We start from the raw sequence: 22,260 nt of genomic DNA on the forward strand, positions 1-22,260 counted from the left end.
GAAATAAATACAGAAATAAGAAATTAAATACAGAATTGAATAAATGAAATAGATGAATAGATTAGCTTAGGTTTAGATTTATTTGCCCGTCTGTAAGGAAAGCTTCATCTTACATAAATACATACATGAAACCTGACAGAAAAAATCAAAATGTGTAAATTATTTCAACATTTCTATATATCTACATACATTTTTTCTGCAATTTTGCATTTATCCTTATTCATCTCTGGATTTCTACATTTCTACTTCTATTTACGTATTTTATGTCTGTATATTAATGCACCACTATTTATCACATAGTATTGATAGCCATGTGTCATCTTCTAGTTTTTGTAACTGTCAGCAAGATGCATCATCTTTGCCTTTTCCATGTATTCACCAGGTCAGTCCACTGTGAAGTTTGAGTGTGTGAAAGAAACTGCTCTGATCCTGATCCACTCCAACAAACTCAACTACACTAAACTGGACAATGCACACATTACCAGGCTCATCGCTTCAGGTGCGGCACACACGCACACACACACACATGCACACACACACACTGAACACAGCTGAAAACATGACTCAAACAAAGTAAAATAAATCAAATAAATTGGTTATTGATAATTTAATATTGCTGTGTCATCATTTCTGCTTCTTCCCCAGGTGGTGGATATGCTCCCGGTATTACACAGTGTTGGCTGGAGCCAGAGACCCAGTATCTGGTTATCCAGCTGGATAGTACATTAACTCAAGGACAAGAGTATCAGCTGTACACTGAGTTCACTGGAGAACTAGCTGATGACTTAGCAGGCTTTTACAGGAGTGAATATGAAGAAGATGGAGTCCAAAAGTAAGTCCCCCTTCTTGTGACTGTCTATATCGAATCTCATCTGCTATTTGTCTTAAATGGGATCGTGCTCAGAATGTTTTCCCCTTTGACAGGGTTGTTGCTACCTCTCAGATGCATCCAACGCATGCCAGAAAGACCTTTCCTTGTTTTGATGAGCCAGTTATGAAAGCTGTTTTCTATATAACTCTCATCCACCCCCCTGGAACTGTAGCCCTGTCCAATGGCATGGAAAGAGGTCAGTGCAGTCTACATGTGTCAAAGGAGAGTTGTATTAACCCACAGTTAAAAATAATCAATCATTATCTTGTATGCAAATGTATATGCATGTTTTATGGTTCCATACCCAGCCAAACTAATTTCAGGCAGGCAACTAACAGACCTCCAGGGGCCCCCAAAGTGCCCAGCTTTGTTGTGTGCCCATTCGTTTTTGTTATTTAATGACCTGATGACTTGCAGTGTGACTTTAAATGGGTCTTGTATAAATGCAAAATCTTGTGGAGCTGCCTTGTGGAGGAGCCCTGTGCAAAATCTAGTTGCAAAATCTTTATATATTTATATTGTACTCACTTTAAGCACATTCCTAAATAACAACAACACGTTGTTGGTCCATGCCCTCTACATTGTATCTGCTCAGGTTTAGCCATAGTGGTTGGCTATCCAACCATCATCACTGTATAACTGCTTCCTGCAGCCTTACCAACAGCGCTAATGATCAACCCCTCTGGTATGAGAAAAAAGTCATATAAGAGTCATCTGCAAGCATCTATTAGGGCAGAAAACAACCCTTCTACATCAGTGCGTTCAAACTTTCATTACTCAATGCAGCAGCACTTACAGTGAGTCTGACTGCTGGGGATAGAAGTTCAGAGTGTTACCTTTCAAAAGAGACCGAAAACATGAATGTACACCAAATGGTTCAAGAACAGCTATCAATTTACCTTGGATAGATGCCTTAGATAGTCATTTCAACGTATTTTTACTGGACTGGTACGGGCTTAAGTAGATAATTATCAAGTACCCCTGACTGGATTCTGAAACCAAAGTGGATTTCAAATAATAATATTACCAACAAATTTGCAGCAAAAGTTCAGACAGTATCCAAAATTAGAGTAAGATTAAATTTTTACACGAAGATTCTGTCATATATATTAGTCAATATTGCTCTAGCAGAGACAGCGAGCTGCTGTCTGAGAAATAAAGACATAAACCAATAAACATTTAAGCATTTATCATCGCCCTCAAAAGGTAAATGTATTACTTAGAATAACAACCCAATGTCAAGAGTCTCTCTCACTGTGCGTTTGTGTCTTTTCAGACATTGTTAACACCAGCATTGATGGAATAGCTGTGACACAGACCACGTTTGAGCCCACCAAGAAGATGTCCACCTATTTACTGGCCATTGTCGTCTCTGACTACACAAATGTCAGTGCAGCAGGAGACACTCTGGTAACTGTCTAACTCAGCTGTGGTCGGTGGAGGAATTGCATGTTAACCTGTCAGAACACGAGGCTGTGTAGATACGTTATGTCAATAAATCTAAGGAACAATTCAAAAGTAATGTAAAAAAAAAATATATATATGGTTTTTATGCGTTAGGATGAGCTAGAAGAGTTTATCCATACACATAAGAGTCTGCTGTTCTGTGTTCAGATCCGTATCTGGGCTCGCAGGACGGCCATTGACCAGGGACAAGGAAACTACGCTCTCAATGTGACTGGACCCATACTGGACTTCCTTGAGCTGTACTATAACATCTCCTACCCTCTGAGCAAGTCAGGTGAGCCTGCTTTTATAATCATTTGAGGAAATGTCCTGCTTAGCCGAGGCTGCTTTCTGCGATTGGCCCTTTCACAATCAATGCTCACTTCTGTTTGAGCCTTTCAATCCAATTAGTATTTTTCTTGAGTATAGCAACACTTCAAGTCTTTGTCTAACAAGCAGCAGTTTTTTTCTAGCTTAGATATTTAAACATTTGTTTCACCTCAGCTTTGAGATATCCTTCATAGATTTCTGCAGCCATCCCAGCACACCTGGGCTTAATGTTGTTTTGTTGCTCTGCATGGCTGGATATCACTGCAGGGAAGTGAGGAAAATCTTTTTTGGATTGTGGAATGAATGAACCAAATTTTTAAAGTTGGAGGTATATTGGTTTTAAGTTTGCTTCCTTTAACCTGCATTAAACCTGCTCTCTTTCCAACAGATCAAATTGCTCTGCCAGACTTCTTTTTCGGTGCAATGGAGAATTGGGGTTTGGTGACGTACAGAGAAACCAACCTTCTCTATGACCCTGTGTCCTCCTCCAACAGAAACAAAGAGACCACTGCCACCATCATTGCTCATGAACTAGCACACATGGTGAACAGATTTTTTGTGATTTTGTATTGTGTCTATTCCCCATTGATTAGTCAACAAAGTAACTGCTGTCATGTCCGGTGCAGTGGTTTGGAAACCTGGTGACTCTGCGCTGGTGGAACGAGGTCTGGCTGAATGAGGGCTTTGCTTCGTATGTGGCTTACCTGGGAGCAGACTACGCTGAGCCTAAATGGAACGTGGTAAGAACACAATGCTCCGTGCATTTGAACTCGACACTTGCTGTCCCCTCAATACAGTGCATATGTTTATACTTTTCCTTCATCAACTGCTCATCATATGAAATCTTGATATATTTCTGTTCATCTGCTTGCTCCAGAAAGACTTGATAGTACTTGACGACATCCACCGTGTGTTTGCAGTTGATGCCTTGACCTCCTCTCATCCCCTGTCTTCTAGAGAAGACAGTATCATCCTGCCAGACCAGATCACTGAGCAGTTTGATGCCATCTCATACAGCAAGGTACATGAGCAGGATCTTCTTATGTGATACACTGCAGCATAAACACGTCTACATTGTCACAGGATGCAGCAGAGGCCAGAAAATGTAGTGAAAACCAGAAATTTCAGCAACTTGACAAGTAATCAGCGAGTTACTGGTATTGTTGAACAACTGTACTCTGTATTGTATATAGTGTTCTAATCTCTGTCTGTGTGTCTGTGGCTCCTCAGGGTGCGGCAGTGCTGAGGATGCTGTCTGACTTCCTCTCAGAGCCTGTCTTTGTCCAGGGACTCAGTGTAGGTTTGACTGTATTGTTGCCACATAATATGTACATTTTGGTGTGCAGCTAAAACAACTTGTTGAGATGAATCACTGTATCCCTCAACATTCAGCCACAGGGAAAAAGTCATTCTGACAGTATGTTGAAAGTTATTGTTTCTCTTTTGTCTCCAGAGCTACCTCAATCACTTTGCCTACAATAACACAATAGGGGATGACTTGTGGGACCATCTACAAATGGTAAGATGGAAGATTGCTGATTTTTCTTTTCAAAAATGGTATTAAAAGTTGACTGATAATAATAATAATAATAATAATAATAATAATAATAATAATAATAATAATATACATTAAATACATTATTTTTTAATAGCATTTACTTTTGCCTTCAATTACAACATATTGTACTTTTTAAATCCTTGTAGAAACACCATTGATTTGGGCCCAGAATATTCGATTTGGTGTGACATGGATGAAAGAGAGGATAGGGCTCAGTGCTGATGCAATTTTGCAATTTTTTGGTGCTTTTTGGTGGAAGGGGAGGCACAACTGTGTGTAAGCTAATAAGGGAGGAGATGTGCTCATTGTGGTCTGAGTGAAACCTCGACTTCATCTGCTGATTCTCTTTTCCTTCTAATAACAATTAATAATTATTACTATAACGAAATTTCTTGTTGGGTTCCTGGCTGCACCTACTTTAACCCAACACTTGTGATCATATACATTTGCACCCTGTTTCAGGAAAGTGGTTGTGTCGTCTCTGACATATTCATGTCATGTGGTATAAACAATTAAAACGCCATAAACTAGACAAGTGCAAGTGTTGAAAATTGTTGACTACTAATGACTTTTTAAAATAGATGCTCTCTGTCATGTTTGTCAACAGGCGGTGGAAGCCAATAATGTTTCACTTCCTCGCCCAGTTTGTGAAATCATGAACCGCTGGGTTCTCCAGATGGGGTTCCCTGTGGTTGACATAGATACTTCCACAGGACAGATATCCCAGAGGCACTTTCTGCTGGATCCATGGTCTAGCATCACAGTCTCTTCACCGTACAAGTAGGCAACACAGTAGCATTTCACTGCAAACTATCTGGAAGGATTATACTTCCTAAAATGAGGGATCATGAGTTACTTCAGTTTAAGTGACTCAAGCCAGAATGCATGGATGTCGTAAAAATGGTTCGATTTAATGACAGTTTAATGTATTTTCCCCCCAAGCTATGAGTGGCTGATTCCTGTTAGGTGGATGAAGTCTGGTGAGGTCCAGGGAGCTATCTGGTGGCTGATGAGAAGGGAAGGTGTGTGATAATATACTACCTGATAAGTGCTACTAATTAATATGATTTTGTTTGCTATGGTTTATTTTTACTAAGATATTTTGAAATGTTTTTGCTTCTCCCTGTGTTAGCGGTTAACTTGGAGATGAGGAGTGGTGGTTTTTGGGTTCTGGCCAACATTAATGTAACTGGATATTACCGGGTAAACTATGACCTTGGAAACTGGGAAAGGCTCTTAATTCAGCTTAATTCAGAGCATCAGGTACAGTCAGAATGGCTTTGACATGTTTCACATTTTACTGTCTCATGCATTCAAGACATTTCTTTCATTTTCTCTTCCTTTACTTTTTTCACTATTTTCAGATTGTATAGTAATTGTTGGTATTCCGATCTGCTGTGCAGGTTATACCAGTGATAAACAGAGCCCAGCTTGTGGATGATGCTTTCAATCTGGCAAGGTATGCCACTTTAGCTGCTTGGAGCTATTGCCACAGGTTTTCCACACAATTTCCATGCTTGGTTTCATTAATATCAGAATAATGTCGGTTAGATCCCAAGTACAACCAGGATACACACTCTTTACTACTCATTTTGAAAGAGCAACAGTATATGGGGAAACTCCAACTCTCAACTAACCAATGCTGTAACTTAATCAGTCAGTCAGTCATTTAGTCAGGGACAGAATTTTGGATTTATTGAGAAGCTCAAGCTTAGCTGCGGCCCAGCCAAACACATATTTGTTTCCATTGTGTTGAGTCAGAGCCAGAAGTCTCAAAGAACAATATCCCTGGTTTATGTAAAATAATGTAAAACATGTACATTTCTTGCAGGGCTCAGCTAGTCTCCACTACTCTCGCTCTAAGGACAACCTCCTATCTGTCTATGGAGACAGAATACATGCCCTGGCAGGCTGCACTGGATAATCTGCACTATTATGATCTCATGCTGGATGATACTGAAGTTTATCAGCCTATGCAGGTACACACCATTATCTGTGTGTGCCAGTGACAAAGATTTTTGAAATTTAGCTGTAGTAGGATTTTAGTACCTCAAAGCAAAGCACTTCTTGGATCCTTCAAATACCTCACCTCCAGTATGTTCACCTTTATGCCTTCTGGAAGCCATTAGGGGCAAAGCAGTGCCTACAGATACACCAGCATCCTTCACCTCTCTGTAATATTTCTAGGACTACATAAGGAAGCTGGTAACTCCCCTCTTCCTGTACTTCAAGAACATGACATCAAACTGGACCCTTGTTCCTGACAGGCACACTGACCAGTGAGTATACTCAACTGGGCACAACTCTAATACACAACTCAAAAAAGCCTAATAGAAAAAAAGATAAACACACACACACACACACACACACACACACACACACACACACTACACAGAGTGGGAAGGAGATGGTCCCTGTCTGAACATTTAACTACTTGGTTCATTCTGGAAAACAAAACAATGGAAGAGGGATGCAACAAAGGACACCAGCCAAACCTCTCAAACCAGTGATGTTGGGATCAAGTGGTGTGCATGTTTACCATGATGCCCCGTGGCAGTTGAAATTGATTTAACATTAGAGGAAACTACCTCTAATAGTGGATAGAATATTACCAGTTACTTTAGTCATAGTTGGTAACTTCATTTCTCTGTTGATATAATAAAAAATGGCTGCAATTTATCATGTTAACATGTTCCCTTCTTCCTGCAGGTATAACCAGGTAAACGCTATCCAAATGGCCTGCAAGACGGGAGTAACAGAATGCCAGAACCTGACCAACACATGGTTCAAACAATGGATGGACAACCCTCAACACAACTTGTTAGTCTATTTTACATATCATTTGATCATGCCTCCCCCATTTTTATCAAGCTAATCAATGAGTCATCTCAAATTCTATCATCAGGATCCATCCCAACCTTCGTTCAGCAGTGTACTGCAGTGCCATAGCAGCAGGTGATGAGATGGAGTGGGAGTTTGGCTGGTCACAGTTCAAGAGTGCTACTGTTGCCAGCGAGGCCAGCAGACTCATGTCTGCACTGGCCTGTACCAACAACACACAACTGCTGCAAAGGTACCCAACTATGTTTGGCTTGTAGAGTAAAGATAGGTGACGAGTCGTACTACATTGAAAGTATCAACAGGTTGAAGCAGTACACACACAGCTGTGACATCATCATCATCAGCAGCAGCAGCAGCAGCAGCAGCAGCCACAGCATGTACACATGAAAATCAATACAATGTTGTTGAACTATGTGGCCGAGTGGCAGCATCTAAATGGAGAATAAAGGAGGACCTAAAGTTGACCCTTGTGGGACACCACAGGTATGGGGGGCAGATGTGGGACGTATGACCGAAAACGAGCTGCGTTCTTAAAAGCTTGGACGCACCAGGATTTCAAACTGAGAAATTTTCCTTCAAAGTTTAACTAATGAGCTAACAAATTTGCTCACTAACCGCTGTCAAGATGTGGTCGTATGGATGAGAGGATGTGTGTGGATGAGAAAATGTCACTTTGTGATGTGACCACCATATAAGGAATTAAAGCCAGATTGGAGGCTGCTATTTCCCGCCTAAAACTTGATGAGAAAGTACAGGTGAAAAAAAAAAAAAAAAACAGTAAATAACATAAAGAATGAAACTGTCATGTTCGTCTCTCCTCTTCTTGCAGGTATCTTTCTTACACCCTAAATTCAACTCTGATCCGTAAGCAGGACGCCACCACTGTCATCACATCTGTGGCCAGCAACACAGTAGGTCAGGATCTGGCATGGGACTTTGTCAGGGAAAAGTGGGAGTACATGTTCACACAGTGAGTATTACACTCCTCAAGATGAATGGATCAGTCTGTGTGTGTGTGTGTGTGTGTGTGTGTGTGTGTGTGTGAAGAGGGAGAGGTGGGCTGTAAATTGATATTAAATTCCATCTTAGTATTTCTGTGCTAATTAATGTGTGTCAAAATAACGAAGCTGGTCAAATTGACTTTTTGTTGTGAAAAAAGAGTGACAACGCGCTTTAGAATCTGTTTTCTTCAGTTGAGTTAAAGGGCAACTCCACTGATTTTATGTCTGTTCTCACATATATAGGGGAGTAATACAATTGTTAAAGTTGTATATAGCCTTTTGTAGCTCTAGAGGGAGCTGTGCAACAACAAGTGATGTCACCTGAGGCAGCGTCAGCTGGGTCTAAAGTCTACAAGCTTGAAATGAAACAAATCGGGGGGTATGGACTTAGAAAAAGTGACCTTACCAGACCTCGACAGTCAGCTTTTCATCTCTGTTTGAGGCTGGAGGCTCGAGGCTGCATTAGCGACTACTAGCATAACACACATAAATCTCCGACCCAACTGTCGGTCGTTGAGTTGCATTGTTGATAATGTAGTAACCAGGTTTTAACAAAGAAAGTAAGTGCTTGGAATGAAAAACATGATATAATCAGCTTCTCTTGCATTCATTTTGATTCTTTGTCTCACAGACAATTTAGGAGTGCAATGCTAACGCTTCTAGGGTTATTGCCATTACAACAAAAGTTGGTCACAGTGCAACAAAGATGGACAGTATGACATTCAATACAGCATGCTATGAATAGACATATCAAACTACCAATTACCATAAGACATAAACGTGAAAACGTTTCGTAAATGAAGAAGAGAATATGTGTAGGCGGTGTGGCAGAATCAGGATCAGTTGTTTAAGCTGAGCTGTTGTTTTTTTTTTTGTTTTGTTTTTTTGTTTTTTGCAGGTATGGCGTGGGCTCTTTCTCCTTTGCCTCTCTGATCAGTGGAGTCACTGCAAGGTTCTCGACACATGCTGAACTTGAAGAGGTCTGTACTCATTTAGTTGTTCCTAGTTCAATTCTGAGCGTCAAAACTGTTGTCTGAACTGTGCTCTCACACTTCCTCTGCCAGCTGGAGCAGTTTGTGGAGCAGCACAGCGCAGCAGGGTTTGGCTCTGCCACACTGGCTGTGGAGCAGGCCTTGGAGAGGACCAGAGCTAACATCAACTGGCTGCAGCAGAACAAGCAGGAGATCTTGGACTGGTTCAGCAGTCAGACTGCACATCTAACAGAGAGAGAGCGCTGGGAGCTATGACTTATCTCCCACGTGTTGATATGTTTGTCTCCTGAACAAAAACACCAATAAATACAGCAGAAACTTCGGGTTACTCAGGGAGAGCAACAAGAAAATTTCGAGGAACAACAGGGAAGATGTGAAAAATACTGTAAAAATAAAAGAGTGCACTTGAGTTTATACGTTTCAATAATATTAGTTGGTTGTCAGAGAGTTACTCAGAAATTTGCATAAACCTGGTTTGTAGGAGAGAGTAAAAAAGCTGCTAGTACTGGACTAGCATTACTTGAGGCATACTCAAAAAGTCATTCAACAACGCTCTGACATGTAGTGTATGTAAGGTTTTCACTTTGTGCACCTTTTGCCGTCACAGCAGATCCTTTAGAGTCTGCTCTGATGAACTGTGGTCATTGGAGTGCCTGTCCATCACTGACAGTGTGATTAATATGGTTGATTCTGGTTTCTTGTTCAACATAATTTAAATGACAAGCTGTGTTGCTTGTTTTCAACTTTTCTGTTTCCGTTCAGCTTTTTGAATTCAATACTTCATAATTCACATAATAATTGTTGGATGGAAACTTGAATTATGATGATAGTTTATTAATATTTATTGTGATCAAAATGAAGTTGACACTGCTACCAAAATGAATAATTGCTGTTCTCTGGAGGCTCATACATTCTTTAGCAGTGGTTGGTCTTGTGGTATTTTCTCAGGTTATGTGAAAATGTGATTCTCTCCCTACAAAGGAACTCTTCATTGATACCAGTCTGGTTCTTTTCACATGTTTGTCCAACCTTCACCAAACTGCAGAATCTGGACAAAATGATAAATTCAAATGGAGTTAAAACCACCTTCATGTGTCAGAGGGAGCGATTGCTGAACATGATCAATCCAAACATCTGTCCTTTCAAAGCGAATGTTGTGTCCATTTTTTTTTTTTTTTTTGGAACTGTGATTGGATTTGCTGCATTTTATTGATTTTTGTGTTGTACGATGTCATGACTGATGAACACTTGATGCATTTCATCAGAAACATTGTGCAGTGATGAACTCAATTTATTAGTCTGATTTGTCACAGCCACAAATACACACAGAAATGTAATCAAACAATAAAAACATGTTGCATGGCAGGAATTCTCCTCCACCACCAATGAAACGAGAGAAAATACAAAATATTCAAACAAAGAACACATTATGGCTTTTTATCTCTGCTTCACAGCAATGTCAGACACAGGTCCAAACAAATCAAATCATGAATTAAGACACACTGTATTCAAAAGCCATTTCACTGTTATTATTGGGAACCAGAGTAACACTGTACATCAAACAAACAAAAACAAGCATTACGACTGACACTTCACTTAGATGATGTTATATATGATCTCTAGAAGATCATTATATGTATGAGGTCTGAGCCAAATGAAGATCCTGATGGCACTGACAGAAAGTGTGAGGACTGCAGAAAAGCTTTTGTCAAAAGTGAAGCAGCTTCCAAGCTGTCAACTCTGGGATGGCTGCTACAGCGCAAGAGGACAGAATCTGAGGCTCAACAGGAAAAACTCACATGGAGCAAAAGAGCTTTTCAACACCAGTTCAGCTTTTCACAGGATCAGATTCAGAGTCACCAGCATGTGTGGGTAAACTGTGTGCTATTAGTCTTTGACTCTTTCTGACGCTTTTAAATATATTTTATGTAAGAAAACATAATATTGCAGGCATTGAATTATTTTTATTTTTTTAATGTAACTGAAAGCAAACTTATATTATTGTACTATTGCCATTAACTTTTATTAAAGGGACTTGCTGACATTTTGAATTTTGTCTGCTTTTACATGATACCGTAGAAAAGGTTATTTTATCTGCTGGTACCAAAAATATCTCACATTCCCAATTCAAAGCAATCCTTCCACGTGTGTGTGTGTGTGTGTGTGTGTGTGTGTGACCGTACACAACAACCACAGCTCATCTAGACTCCACTGCTCTCTTGTCACTTTTAATTTCTATTTTTTCTCTTCATTAATAAAAGGAATGTCACTGAAACAGCTAATGAATGCGTATCTCAGAAAAATAAAGTAGTTATGATAATGTCTGATAAAGCAACAGTCTATGAACAGTTTCTCGTCCTACATTGAGACACAGTAAACATTTTCAGCTTCAAGATCACAGCCAGAGTTTGGTGAAAGCAAAGCGAGCAACAGCAGAAGAAGGTGGACGTTAAGACCTTTGTCACCAGCAGCAGAACATCCTCAGTTCAGACAAGTATTTGTGGAAGACCTTGAACACAGACGCACAGTAGTTTCCCACTGCTGAAACAATATCACAAGTGCAAATCCAACCAGTGATAATTCATGTTAAACACTATGCAGGTGCTGCTGAGTCTTTCTTTATGTGATTAAAAAAAAAAAAAAACACAGTCCAGACCAAAGCCATTTTAAACTCACACATTTTGTCAAAGACACATTGGAACACAGTGAAGAGAAAACATTAGACAAACATGCAGTCATTTACAACCAGTCACATCTATAATAAATACATATTCAACATCAAACTGTGCAAAAATAAAATGAATAAATCCATCATCCACACACCAGTACTGTGAGGGTCAAAGAGGGTCAAGCCTCAGTGCTGAAAGCAACAAAGAAAGAAGAAAGAAATGAAAAGCACGGTCATAAGATGACATAAGCAGCTATGTCATAACTGATCCAAGCTGTCATGAAGATGACTGTGAAGCTATATGTAAATGGCAGTGACTTGGTTCCACACACTGATGCCAACAATTACCAAGCAAAAAATAATTTATTTTCTCACTTTCCTGACTGATGAATCCATCATTCATGTTTAGGTTACTTTATGAAATGGCAAATGTAATGTATTTTGCTGCTTATTTTGCATGATTGCACAACAGCCAAAAACCTAAAAGTATCAAAACATATTCATTTAAAAGGATACGTAGCACAGCAAAATGGTTTGCTGTTTTTGGTCTATAAATGACTGAATGAGTTACTAAAACTTTCATTGATTACTGTAACTGCCACTGCAGGTTTTCTAATGCACATGAGCAGGAAGACCAAAACAACTGTGGCTTTCAGTTTCTTCCACGAGATGGTGCAATGATGCAGTTACCCATTTTGGTGCAGAATGAGTATGAGTGGAAAAATGAGAAGGAGCAGCAAATACTACGCTGATTAAAAAGGAGAGAGAAAGAGAGCAACATGAACACACCCAACAGACCAAATGTTATTCAGCTCTCATCTGTTCCAGAGAATACACCCATCCAAAACTTCAGGTCAGTCAGAGACAGAAAAGTAAATGTACACAGTTTGAGTCAGATACATGTTGTCAGTGTACATCAAACGAATGAGGATGCACATTTTCCCTGTACTGATGGCAGGAGGACATTAAGGGGGAGTCAAACATGCGCTTAGTTCTCAGTGACTGAACTTGCAGTTCATTCTGAGGCTTCCAGCTGCAAAAAGTAACGAGATTTTTTTTCAAAAAAACGTTGCACAAAATTATTTGAAGTCAACCTAAAATTCATTTTCACAGAGAATTTACTATAGATAGCCTTGATGTGTATTTTCAGGTGTGTACTTGTTTATTAACATTGCAATTACCAAAAAGCCATTTGAGTTTTGTTTATTTTACTGGTGATCTCAAGGGGATGTGAGTTTGGTGCTGACTGATGATGTTGGTACTGTACTTTGATTGGTGCAGTATCTGTGTGGGTGGTCACCTTGGGGCAGACACAGTTATCTGTTCCTTAGGCCCATCTGTGTATATGTCTGTGATGTGATTCAAGTCACAGGTAATGCAGTGCTGTGGTTACAGGACCACCTGTTGCTTAGTGATGACAGTCTGGTCATTTATTCCATAGACCACAGCTGGACCCATTAAAGAACGACAGCAAACGCTAGTTGGACCGCCTCTTTTCTATAATCACACAACGTTAGCAATTTAGGCTAACTAACTTCCACTTTCTGAGTGGAATAGACAGTAAACTTAACAGTAGAACGAGTGCCACCAAATGTTGAATGTCTTAAATTGCTAATGGTAGGTAACCAATGCTCAAATCAAGATTTGGTAGCTATATAGGGCTATGAAGTGCTGACAATACCTATTCCTGCAATGCTGCTTCTGCAAATACGTCCAAAAAAAGGATTTACCCTTGCTTTGAAAAATGGAAAAGTGTGCATCTGCACTATAAATAAAGCTTATATTTTTGATGTTGTTTTCAAAAAATGTACCAAATGATTTAAGAATATATCCTATCGTGACAATTGTGAGTTGATTCTGTATACGGACCGCAGATACAGACAGGCACAGTATCCTGATATGTGACTAAGATCAAGCCATAACTAGAAGATGCCTGTAACAGCACAAGACAAAGAAATCATTGTTGACAATTGGACAGTGGCACAATGGAAATTTAAAGACTTGAACTTCGGAAAGTCTCTTTCACAATTTCAACGCAAGGGCGATTTTTTGCTATAATTGCTGAAAAGCCTAAAAAAGTGCCGGTCACGGAAAACATTTGGATAGCGTCTGACATTATTTTCCACCATGCATGGAACTACTGGTAAAAAGACAAGAAGCAGAAGATATGAAAACCAGTTAGATTAACATTATTACTCACTTGTATCATCATCATGTGGTGAGTAAATTCAGTGTACCTTAATAGAACCGTTCCATCATTATGGGATCACACTTTCTTGAACAGAAATAAGCATGTTTTCTCAGTATCAGCCTTATTTTTGAACACCGAAACTTGTGTAAACCTTAACCCGTCTGCCTGCCATCATCAGTGGAAAGACCACCTCCCCTATCAAGCCTATACAACATGAAAAGGATTCACATGCAAACAATGAGAGCTTGGCGTATTACATTTAATAGATTTCCATTCTTGCTTTCTTTCAAATGCAGAGTGAAGTCAAAATCAATTCAAACAGCCTCCAAAAATTAAACAAATGTTTCGGTCTTTCCCCCTGTTGATGCCTCCCTCCCCTATCCATCTCAAATGACCTCACTGCAGGATTTTCTCTCGCGTGTCAGGTAGTTTGAGGGCCACCAGGCCGCCACACACCAGCGCAGTGAAGGACAGAAGAATGGGGACGGCTCTGGTGATGCCTACAAAGCTGCTGAAGATAGAGCTGCCGAGCACTGCCGCCAGCTTACACAGAGCGTTCAGCACGCCAAAAGCTGTGGCCCTGAGAGACACAGAGACAAGACATGAAACTGTCATTATTACCATTACCACCCTATTACCACTTTGACCGAAGATCTTTAACTGTGACATTTTGTCCGGCTGACAAAGTTTATACAATAACTTTGTGCACTAAACAGAATTGTTCAGCCTAGTTGTTTTATTGTATCTTCATTTGGTACCTTTTAGACGTAGGGTACAGTTCCACAGTCACCACCTCGATGCCATTCCATGCAGCTACACTGACACCACAGAACAGGCACTGGAGGGCAATGATTGCTGATTGGCTGAAGCTCAGAAACAGGAAGAAGGTGCAGCCTGCTGAAGTGAGCATGGATCCACCTGAGGAGATCACAGAATTCCTATTATTAAATCCAGGTGGGTCTCACTGTATGTAACATATTTATGCAACACAGTTCATTTTTCTGCAGCAGCAACCACAATGACTACCACTACAAACCACTACAACCACTACTAACACCTAGAAAGCCAAGCCACAATGTTTGACTGGCCACTGATCTCTGGGAGGTGCAAAGATTACAGACACACAACACTCAAACCACCAGGAAAAGAACAAAAGGCTGACAATTTAGCAACAATGAAAATACTCAAATTATAAAATAATGAGACACTTACTCAACAACATGAGACTTGCTGTTGACTCAGACTTGGTATGTCAAACTTTTAATTAATTATTTATTAATATTACGTCATAATTATGTAACAAAATACAGTAATTGTGACTATTAAAGGTGATCACTTTAAATTACCCTCTCATGAGTCTGATGTAAAATGTCATATGTTTGATATAGTATTATACCGTTATGATGAAACATGAGTATTTTTATTTAGATATTTCTAACATTCCATCTACTGTTTTGTTTTGTTGTAGTCAGATGGGTGGTAACGGATGCAAGAATTCTGTATCCATAAACACTTGGTGAGGGTGAGGTAGCAACCATCACAGTCATAATAGAGTCATACTCCTCAAGTGCTTTGTCAGATTGTAAACATTTATAATTCTGTAATGACACAAATGTTGAAATAAATAATATATAAATGTTTTTTTGAAACAAAATTCACTCACCCTGGCATTTCTCCTTATTGCACATTTATAATAACAGTCATAAATCTGATGATTTCCATATTTATTGATGCTTCAAATGCAATATCTTGTCCATGAAAATGTATTATTTTATCCATTGTAAATGGCACAAAGGAGGCAGTGTTATAGTGTGGGAGTGTTAACAACATGGCTATCACAGGACACTAAGCTTCATTTGCCACTTTGAACTGCATGCAGTACTGCTGATCCAAACTCAAGCTATTGATCTAAATATGGACTGTGTGTACTGTACTGGATGCAGTGGGTTGGATGCAGCTGAAGCATATGTGGACCACGTGGGGTGTGGTGTCTCAGAAAGCATGCCGGTCCATTTAGATTGCAAAGGTAAGGGGTGAATTGTCCTTTGAGTTTCAGCATAACTTGAAGGTGCATCTTCATTTCTATTTTATAAGAGCAGCCCTGAACTGGGTGTTATTACTTGTTTTTCAAGAAATCTTCACAGCATTTTTCAAACCCTTTCTAATAGCCTGGCCTGCTCAATGTGCAGACCTTGTAAAGCACAAATATTTCAAAGCAAAAGAACCCACATAAAAAACTGATGCTGTATGTTACATAAATAATATACTGTTAAAGACATGGTGTTGACAAAGTTGTTCTACAGACAGATACATACAGACACGTCCATGGCACTGTAATATCATACTTGGAACATTATCCATATGTAAAAATAAAATGTCAGAATTAAGGTTAATGAACTTAAAAAAAAAAAAAAAAAAATCACCTATGATCTTGACTCTGCCAATCTTCTCGATGAAGAGAGCGGAGATGATGTTGCCTGGCAATACAGCCAGACTGCCCAGGAAGCTGACCAGGTAAATAAGAATGTCGTTCTCCTCAACAGTGTCCAGGTGACAGCCGTGTTTGTTGTGCTCAAAGGAGGTGTTCTCCATCTTACAGTCGATGAACTTCTCCTCCCACAGGTCTGCAGAGAACAGGGAAACATAAGATGGAACTTATGGAAGAGGGTCAACTGGTGATCCTTAGACCTGAGTTGACCAGGAAACTGTATAAATGGATTTTGATGGAAATCTCTGTTACGAATTGAACTGCCATTCTCTAACTACTTACACACATGGCAGTACATATCTAAAAGAAGCATGGACTATTGGTTCTAGACAGCTGATCAGTGTTGGTGGAACACTTGGAAATAAAATCTGTCTGCAAAACTTTGGTTTTGAAACCAGACAGCCTTGGGAACGATGCTTGACCTGAGGGAAAGATTAATCAACTAATAAAGGTTTCTTTGTCATCCACAAAACTTGTGTTGTTCACTGAAATAGTAATTACATTATCAGACCAGAGGAAAGGTTGGCCCAACCTTCTACCAAGGCACCATTTATAACGACTTAGTAAGTGCAGATATGCAGATAGATAAAGATGTTAATACATTTATTGTGTTCTAGACACACCACAGCCCTTTTCCAGGTCAGCGGGTAAGGAGTCCAGCGTTCAACTGGAACTGAGACTTTCTGATGAATTAAAGAACAACAAAGACCAACAGCAAGATAATTTCTTTCTATACAGCATTAGGAAACCTTTTATTAGCCATTGATAGAGCCTTTAGTCACAACCTATAAACCCATTACAAGGGTGCCTTATTTAAAGTTTAGACAAAAAGACCAACCCTTTTTTGGGGAAGTAAACTGTAAACTGTAGATTGTGCTGCTAAACACTACATTACCTAAGCAGCCCATTTTTGGAATAGGTTATGGATTACAAGCGTTGTGGCTTTGCAATGCAGTGCTGTCAGTATTTCATATTATGTTTAGCACTGAGTAGCATCTGAGCATTGCAAATATTTGTTTAACCTTTCTGGTTTCCAGTGGTTAAACATGTGTGGAACGATATCGCCTTTGACATAATAATGGTGTCTGAGAATGGCTTGCGTGGGGCCCACTTGTTTTCCACCTTGACTGCATTGGAAACCCACATATTAAGAAACGAGTTGAAGAATGAGCCAATGAGAATGCTTTTTGTTCAAGTGCGGTCCAATGGACACTGATGGGCTGGCATTTGTTCCTGTGGGCAAAGCTTTTGACAAACCTAATATTTAACCTCTAACCTGCAGCCGCTCTTGTGTTCTGCACTGGAGTAATTCATCATTTCAGACCCCTGCTCCAGCCGAACCTACCTGTGTTATGGAAGACAGTGGAACGGATGGTGCAGTTCTCAAACACTGTGTCTGTGGACCTGATGTCCTCAAAGCGACAGTCTTCAAACAGTGAGTCCTCAAACTTTACTGACTTCATCTCTATACTGATGAACCTATGGGGATGGGATGGGACACACACACAAACCAACAGACGAAGAAAACATGGACTCTCACTTCTATTGTTGTGGCAGCACAGAATCAGAATAGACAGAATGGGCTCAACTGTAGTAAATCCAAGATGGCCACCACTGATGATAATATCCATAGCAATATTATATGTTCAGTGGAAGCCCTGTTAATCCTATTCATGTTTAATTGGAGGTTGAACTCAATTCTGTCAGTTCAAATTCTGCAAAAATCATAGAAGTTAAATAATATACAGTAGTGTAACATACTGTATATCTGCACTGAAAACTTTCTCATGCAGAGGTGAAGAATCCCTAAAGATACACTCCATCATTTTGTTTTAGCACCAAACAGTAACCCCAAGTTCCTAAGTTTCCCCCCAGTTCGTTTTGAGAGTCAACTGGTCACAAAAGTGTATGCGACTGCAGAGGTGGTGCAACCTGAGTGCAAAAGAGTGCACACAAAGTGGGGTAAGAACCCAACGATGAAGAAGGGATTGAAAGCACGAGACCTTTTAAGTCCTTTTCATCCATCATGGATCACATACAGGTTATGTCATGGAATGCTGTCATCTGTTTGGCTGCACATTGAAAGAAGGCAGGTAAACAAGGTAAAAAAGTTGAAACTTATTGAACTTTGAGCACAGCACTGAGCCTTAAAACCTGAGTGCTGTACCCAAAGCGGCGTTGTTGTGTGCCATCTTCACTCTCTTCATAGGTAAACAGTGGATCACCTAAATCCACTCTGCTGCTGATCCTGTGTCGAGGGGTCTTAGGCTTCTGTCCTCCCACTGCTGCATACACTTTCATGCTCAGTGGAGTTTTAACATTGAGCTATGAGGAACTCATGGGATTGGGGAGGGGGCTGTCACAAAATCAGGAGGTTTATCTTTACTGACTTCACCCACATGGATTGTAAAAAAGTATGCTGTTTGTAAAATCTGAAAATAGTGATTGAAAGTGTGAAGCCTTCATAAACCTTTCAAGGTTTACTGTCTTCACAGCACAATTCAATGTTTATTCGTTCTGAGCATTAGCATATGCAACCAAGTGATTACCTGCAGACATATAGCTAATGTTTTGTCGATTCCAGAACATCACATACAACAAAACACAGCATGCAAAACATAGTTTCTGATAACGGCATAACTGAGAATGAAATGATTGTTTGGCCTAATAATAAGACGTAGGCATGGAAGGTAGTCCTGTCTTAAAAGATGAGCCTGTAACTGTCTGTCTGTCCGCACACTGCTGAGTGCTCCCGAATAGCTAATAGCGTTTTAGCACACAGCATTATGTAAAAAGGTACAGACATTTTAGCTGAATCAAAAGACAATGTAGCTTCACTACATTCACAATAAATGTAATAAATAGAGTGTTCATATAATATAATTTCTGGTAAGAAACTTACTGATGATGGTTCTCAAAGACCCCAATACTCATTGACAATTTCCTGAGCACGGTTTTTCTGGTTTCTGTGTTGGCTATGTAATCTGACTTCAGTCAATAAAGACTGAAGAAACTATTTTATATGACAGATTTTTTTTTTTTTCAAGTTGCTGTTTATCTCACATTTTGACTGAAACTAAGCAATATTAAAACCTCAAATACCTGAAAGGAAATCTGTTTGGTCTGTGTCCAGATGGTGACACAGGTAGACTTACTTGTCACGGATGTATACACCTTCTTTATGGATTTGATTCTCCAAAGAAAAGTTAAAGAGGTAGTTCTCTACTTGCTCTCCATGGATCACCTAAACAGAGACGAAGCAACATTAATCAATTTTCTGCAGCGATGTCAGTGTAAAAACCATGAATATGCTTATTAGCTGAGATCAAAATCTCACTAAAGCAGGACAAAACTATCTGTGCTGCTATGAGTTGCATGAATTTTGGTCATCTTACCCTGACCTTGGACTCATACTCCTCATACTGAAGGTGTTTGATCATGTCAGGGAACCAAACAGACAGACCATAGTAACTGTGACAAGATGTAGATCGAGAGAGGACTGAGTCAATAAAAGGTGCATAAAACAAACAGAATGTAACTGCAACCCAAGCAGACAAACTGTAGCCTCTTCATTGCTCTGGAGATTAGACTCTTGTCCCTTGGCTTTATAAATATGGTTGTATTTTTTTGAATGGCCTTGCTCTTTGGTGTGCCCTTAGTGGACCAGCAGTCTGAGACATCTATCAGGTACTTGCAACATTCCTGGTGTAACTCTGGCCAGTTGTCAATTTTCAAATCCTTTGTCTTTCTATGATTTCTGTCATGCTGTTCCTTATCAGCCTAGATGGTGGTGTAATACATGACACTGTGAACTAACCTGAAGGCCATGCAGAACCAGATGATGGCCATGAAGAGTGTAGCAAACCTCAGTTCTGCAGACAGGAGAGACGCTATGTTCCTCAACACCTGGGACAAATATGCATATAAAACAGTGAATCATGAACCCTCTACATTAAGTGCTACTGTTTTACAGTTATGCACAGTCTAAGTTTAAATAGTCATTAATCCTACAAATGAGTGGCACCTCTGGCCCTAAACCCTGATGTTTAAGTTGGGTGAAAACCTCTATCTTATCTCTAGTCTCTGGGATTCTGGAGGGAAACAGGCAACCAAGAGAAGACTTGAACAAACCCACATCCACCCTCTTCTGAGGCCTCAGTCTAAACAACATGCTTAAACCACTGAGCCAGCATGTTGCTGGCTTCAGTCTGTTCCTGTATTGGGTGTGATGCTACATACCAGCTTACAGAGTGTGAGTGAGCGTACAGCCCATCGTTGTACAGCAGTTCCTGTTGCAGCCTGAATCTCAATAAACTCATCCTCTGCTGTCTTTGGAGCCTTGATGTGAGTCACCTGAAAGGATAAAATACAGTTTAAAACAATATCTATTTTAAGATAATATCTGATCTTTGTCCAAGTGGATTCTCCTGAACATATTTTTTCAGTATTTCACACTGCATGTTTGATGCTAAAGCATGTTTCTAGTGAGAATTTAGTAACATGAAGTCATTAACATTCTTAATCTGATCACGATGTTTTAGGTTCTAAGGAGGTGTGTGTCAACATCTTCTAGGCAAAGACAAGGAAAGAACAGATCTACCTTCACATGGACTGCCTGCACACTGTCAGCACCTTCAGGCTGAGCCTTGAATTTTCATCCAGTGGGATATACAGTGCAGTCTGTTATTTACCAAGCGTATTTAGACAGTTAACTGGGTGTACTGAACTGAAAATCTGACAGGAGCGCGACAGTTTGTCAATTGTTTTCACAGATATTCCTGGGAAAAATGTATGTATTCACTGCACATTTGTGAATATGTGAATAATGTATTGGTTACATCCCTACTGGGCAGCAAAGTGTACTCACAGTAAAGACTTTTTCTGGCTTTCCCTTGGCCCTCCAGTTGGTGTCATGGACCTGCTTCAGGATCATCCATGCCTCATCATGCTTTGCATTCTGCCCAACGAACACAGACACATGCATTCAAGCACGCAGGTACCAATATAAAAACAATTCTCCAGTATGGCAGTGGGGGGGTGGGAGGGTGTTTAATGAGGCCCACAACATTTGAACTGTGAACTGCTAGTCCTTATGTAAGTATGGGTCTAGATGTCAGATGTAAACATGTCCGCAGTCTCACCTCCAGCAGGAAGCGGGGGCTTTCAGGCATGAAGGTGAGTCCAACCAGAGAGGCAATAGCAGGAAGAGCTGCAACCAGGACAAACACCCGCCAGCTGTGGAACTGGAACTCTGTGCCCATACTGAACCCCCAGCCTGCACACACACACGCACACACACACACACACACACACACACACACACACACACACACACACACACTTATCCATTTGACAATAATCTTTTGACACCATTCTTTACCTTGACATTCAAAATAAGTAGTACCGGGTGTGCGGGTCATGGAACCGGTGCACTAATGACACTGCTAACAGTCCAAGTTTCATAGCACAATGGGATTGCTGGAGTGAGAGGAGATTTTCAAGGTATAGGACATGAAGGGCTGTCCTTTATGTTCATTTTACGATTCCATTTCATCCAGTTATCTTCCTTCTCTTCCTGCTACGATTGTCTTTTATACTGTGTGTGTTAAAGTGATGAGTAAATACACCTTTAAATTTTATGTAGCAGGTGAGGGTTAACACCTACCTTTATCTCATCCTCATCTGCTTTGACTCCACGTGGGGTCCAACCCCAGGATATAAGATTAATATTACTAAAAGCCTGATCCTTTGAGTCAAGATAAGATTTCTCCTTCAATGTTTGAATATTGAATTAAATTTTTTATTGAAATTTGAATATATATATATATATAAAAAAACGGTTTTACATTTCTCAGGGTTGAAATTTTATCGAAA

General features: G+C 39.9%; 2 protein-coding genes across 3 annotated transcripts in view; one reads left to right on the top strand and one right to left on the bottom strand.

Annotated features, from left to right (window-relative positions):
* The first annotated feature begins 943 nt into the window (after positions 1 to 943).
* On the top strand, positions 944 to 10,937 carry LOC143322599 (aminopeptidase N-like). Its single transcript, XM_076733888.1, has 20 exons — positions 944 to 1,067; positions 2,148 to 2,281; positions 2,486 to 2,612; positions 3,036 to 3,190; positions 3,274 to 3,387; positions 3,525 to 3,668; positions 3,878 to 3,943; positions 4,101 to 4,166; positions 4,813 to 4,985; positions 5,148 to 5,227; positions 5,338 to 5,468; positions 5,609 to 5,664; positions 6,037 to 6,184; positions 6,393 to 6,484; positions 6,915 to 7,025; positions 7,111 to 7,278; positions 7,876 to 8,016; positions 8,946 to 9,027; positions 9,112 to 9,247; positions 10,888 to 10,937. The coding sequence occupies exons 1-20, from the start codon at positions 944 to 946 to the stop codon at positions 10,935 to 10,937; spliced, it is 2,298 nt and encodes a 765-aa protein (XP_076590003.1).
* The window catches only part of LOC143322598 (synaptic vesicle glycoprotein 2B-like), a 38,090-nt gene continuing 26,125 nt past the window's right edge, over positions 10,296 to 22,260 (bottom strand). For both annotated transcript variants that reach the window (XM_076733885.1, XM_076733886.1), the window contains 10 exons: positions 21,528 to 21,661; positions 21,254 to 21,343; positions 20,626 to 20,739; positions 20,204 to 20,292; positions 19,782 to 19,857; positions 19,542 to 19,630; positions 17,732 to 17,865; positions 16,322 to 16,522; positions 14,657 to 14,816; positions 10,296 to 14,478 (listed from right to left, as the gene is read on the bottom strand). In XM_076733885.1, coding sequence (XP_076590000.1) covers positions 14,295 to 14,478; positions 14,657 to 14,816; positions 16,322 to 16,522; positions 17,732 to 17,865; positions 19,542 to 19,630; positions 19,782 to 19,857; positions 20,204 to 20,292; positions 20,626 to 20,739; positions 21,254 to 21,343; positions 21,528 to 21,661 — 1,271 coding nt within the window. In that variant the 3' untranslated portion in view covers positions 10,296 to 14,294. The remainder of the gene's footprint in view (positions 14,479 to 14,656; positions 14,817 to 16,321; positions 16,523 to 17,731; positions 17,866 to 19,541; positions 19,631 to 19,781; positions 19,858 to 20,203; positions 20,293 to 20,625; positions 20,740 to 21,253; positions 21,344 to 21,527; positions 21,662 to 22,260) is intronic.

This window comes from Chaetodon auriga, chromosome 6 (assembly GCF_051107435.1).
Source record: "Chaetodon auriga isolate fChaAug3 chromosome 6, fChaAug3.hap1, whole genome shotgun sequence".
NCBI classification, from domain to species: domain Eukaryota; kingdom Metazoa; phylum Chordata; class Actinopteri; order Chaetodontiformes; family Chaetodontidae; genus Chaetodon; species Chaetodon auriga.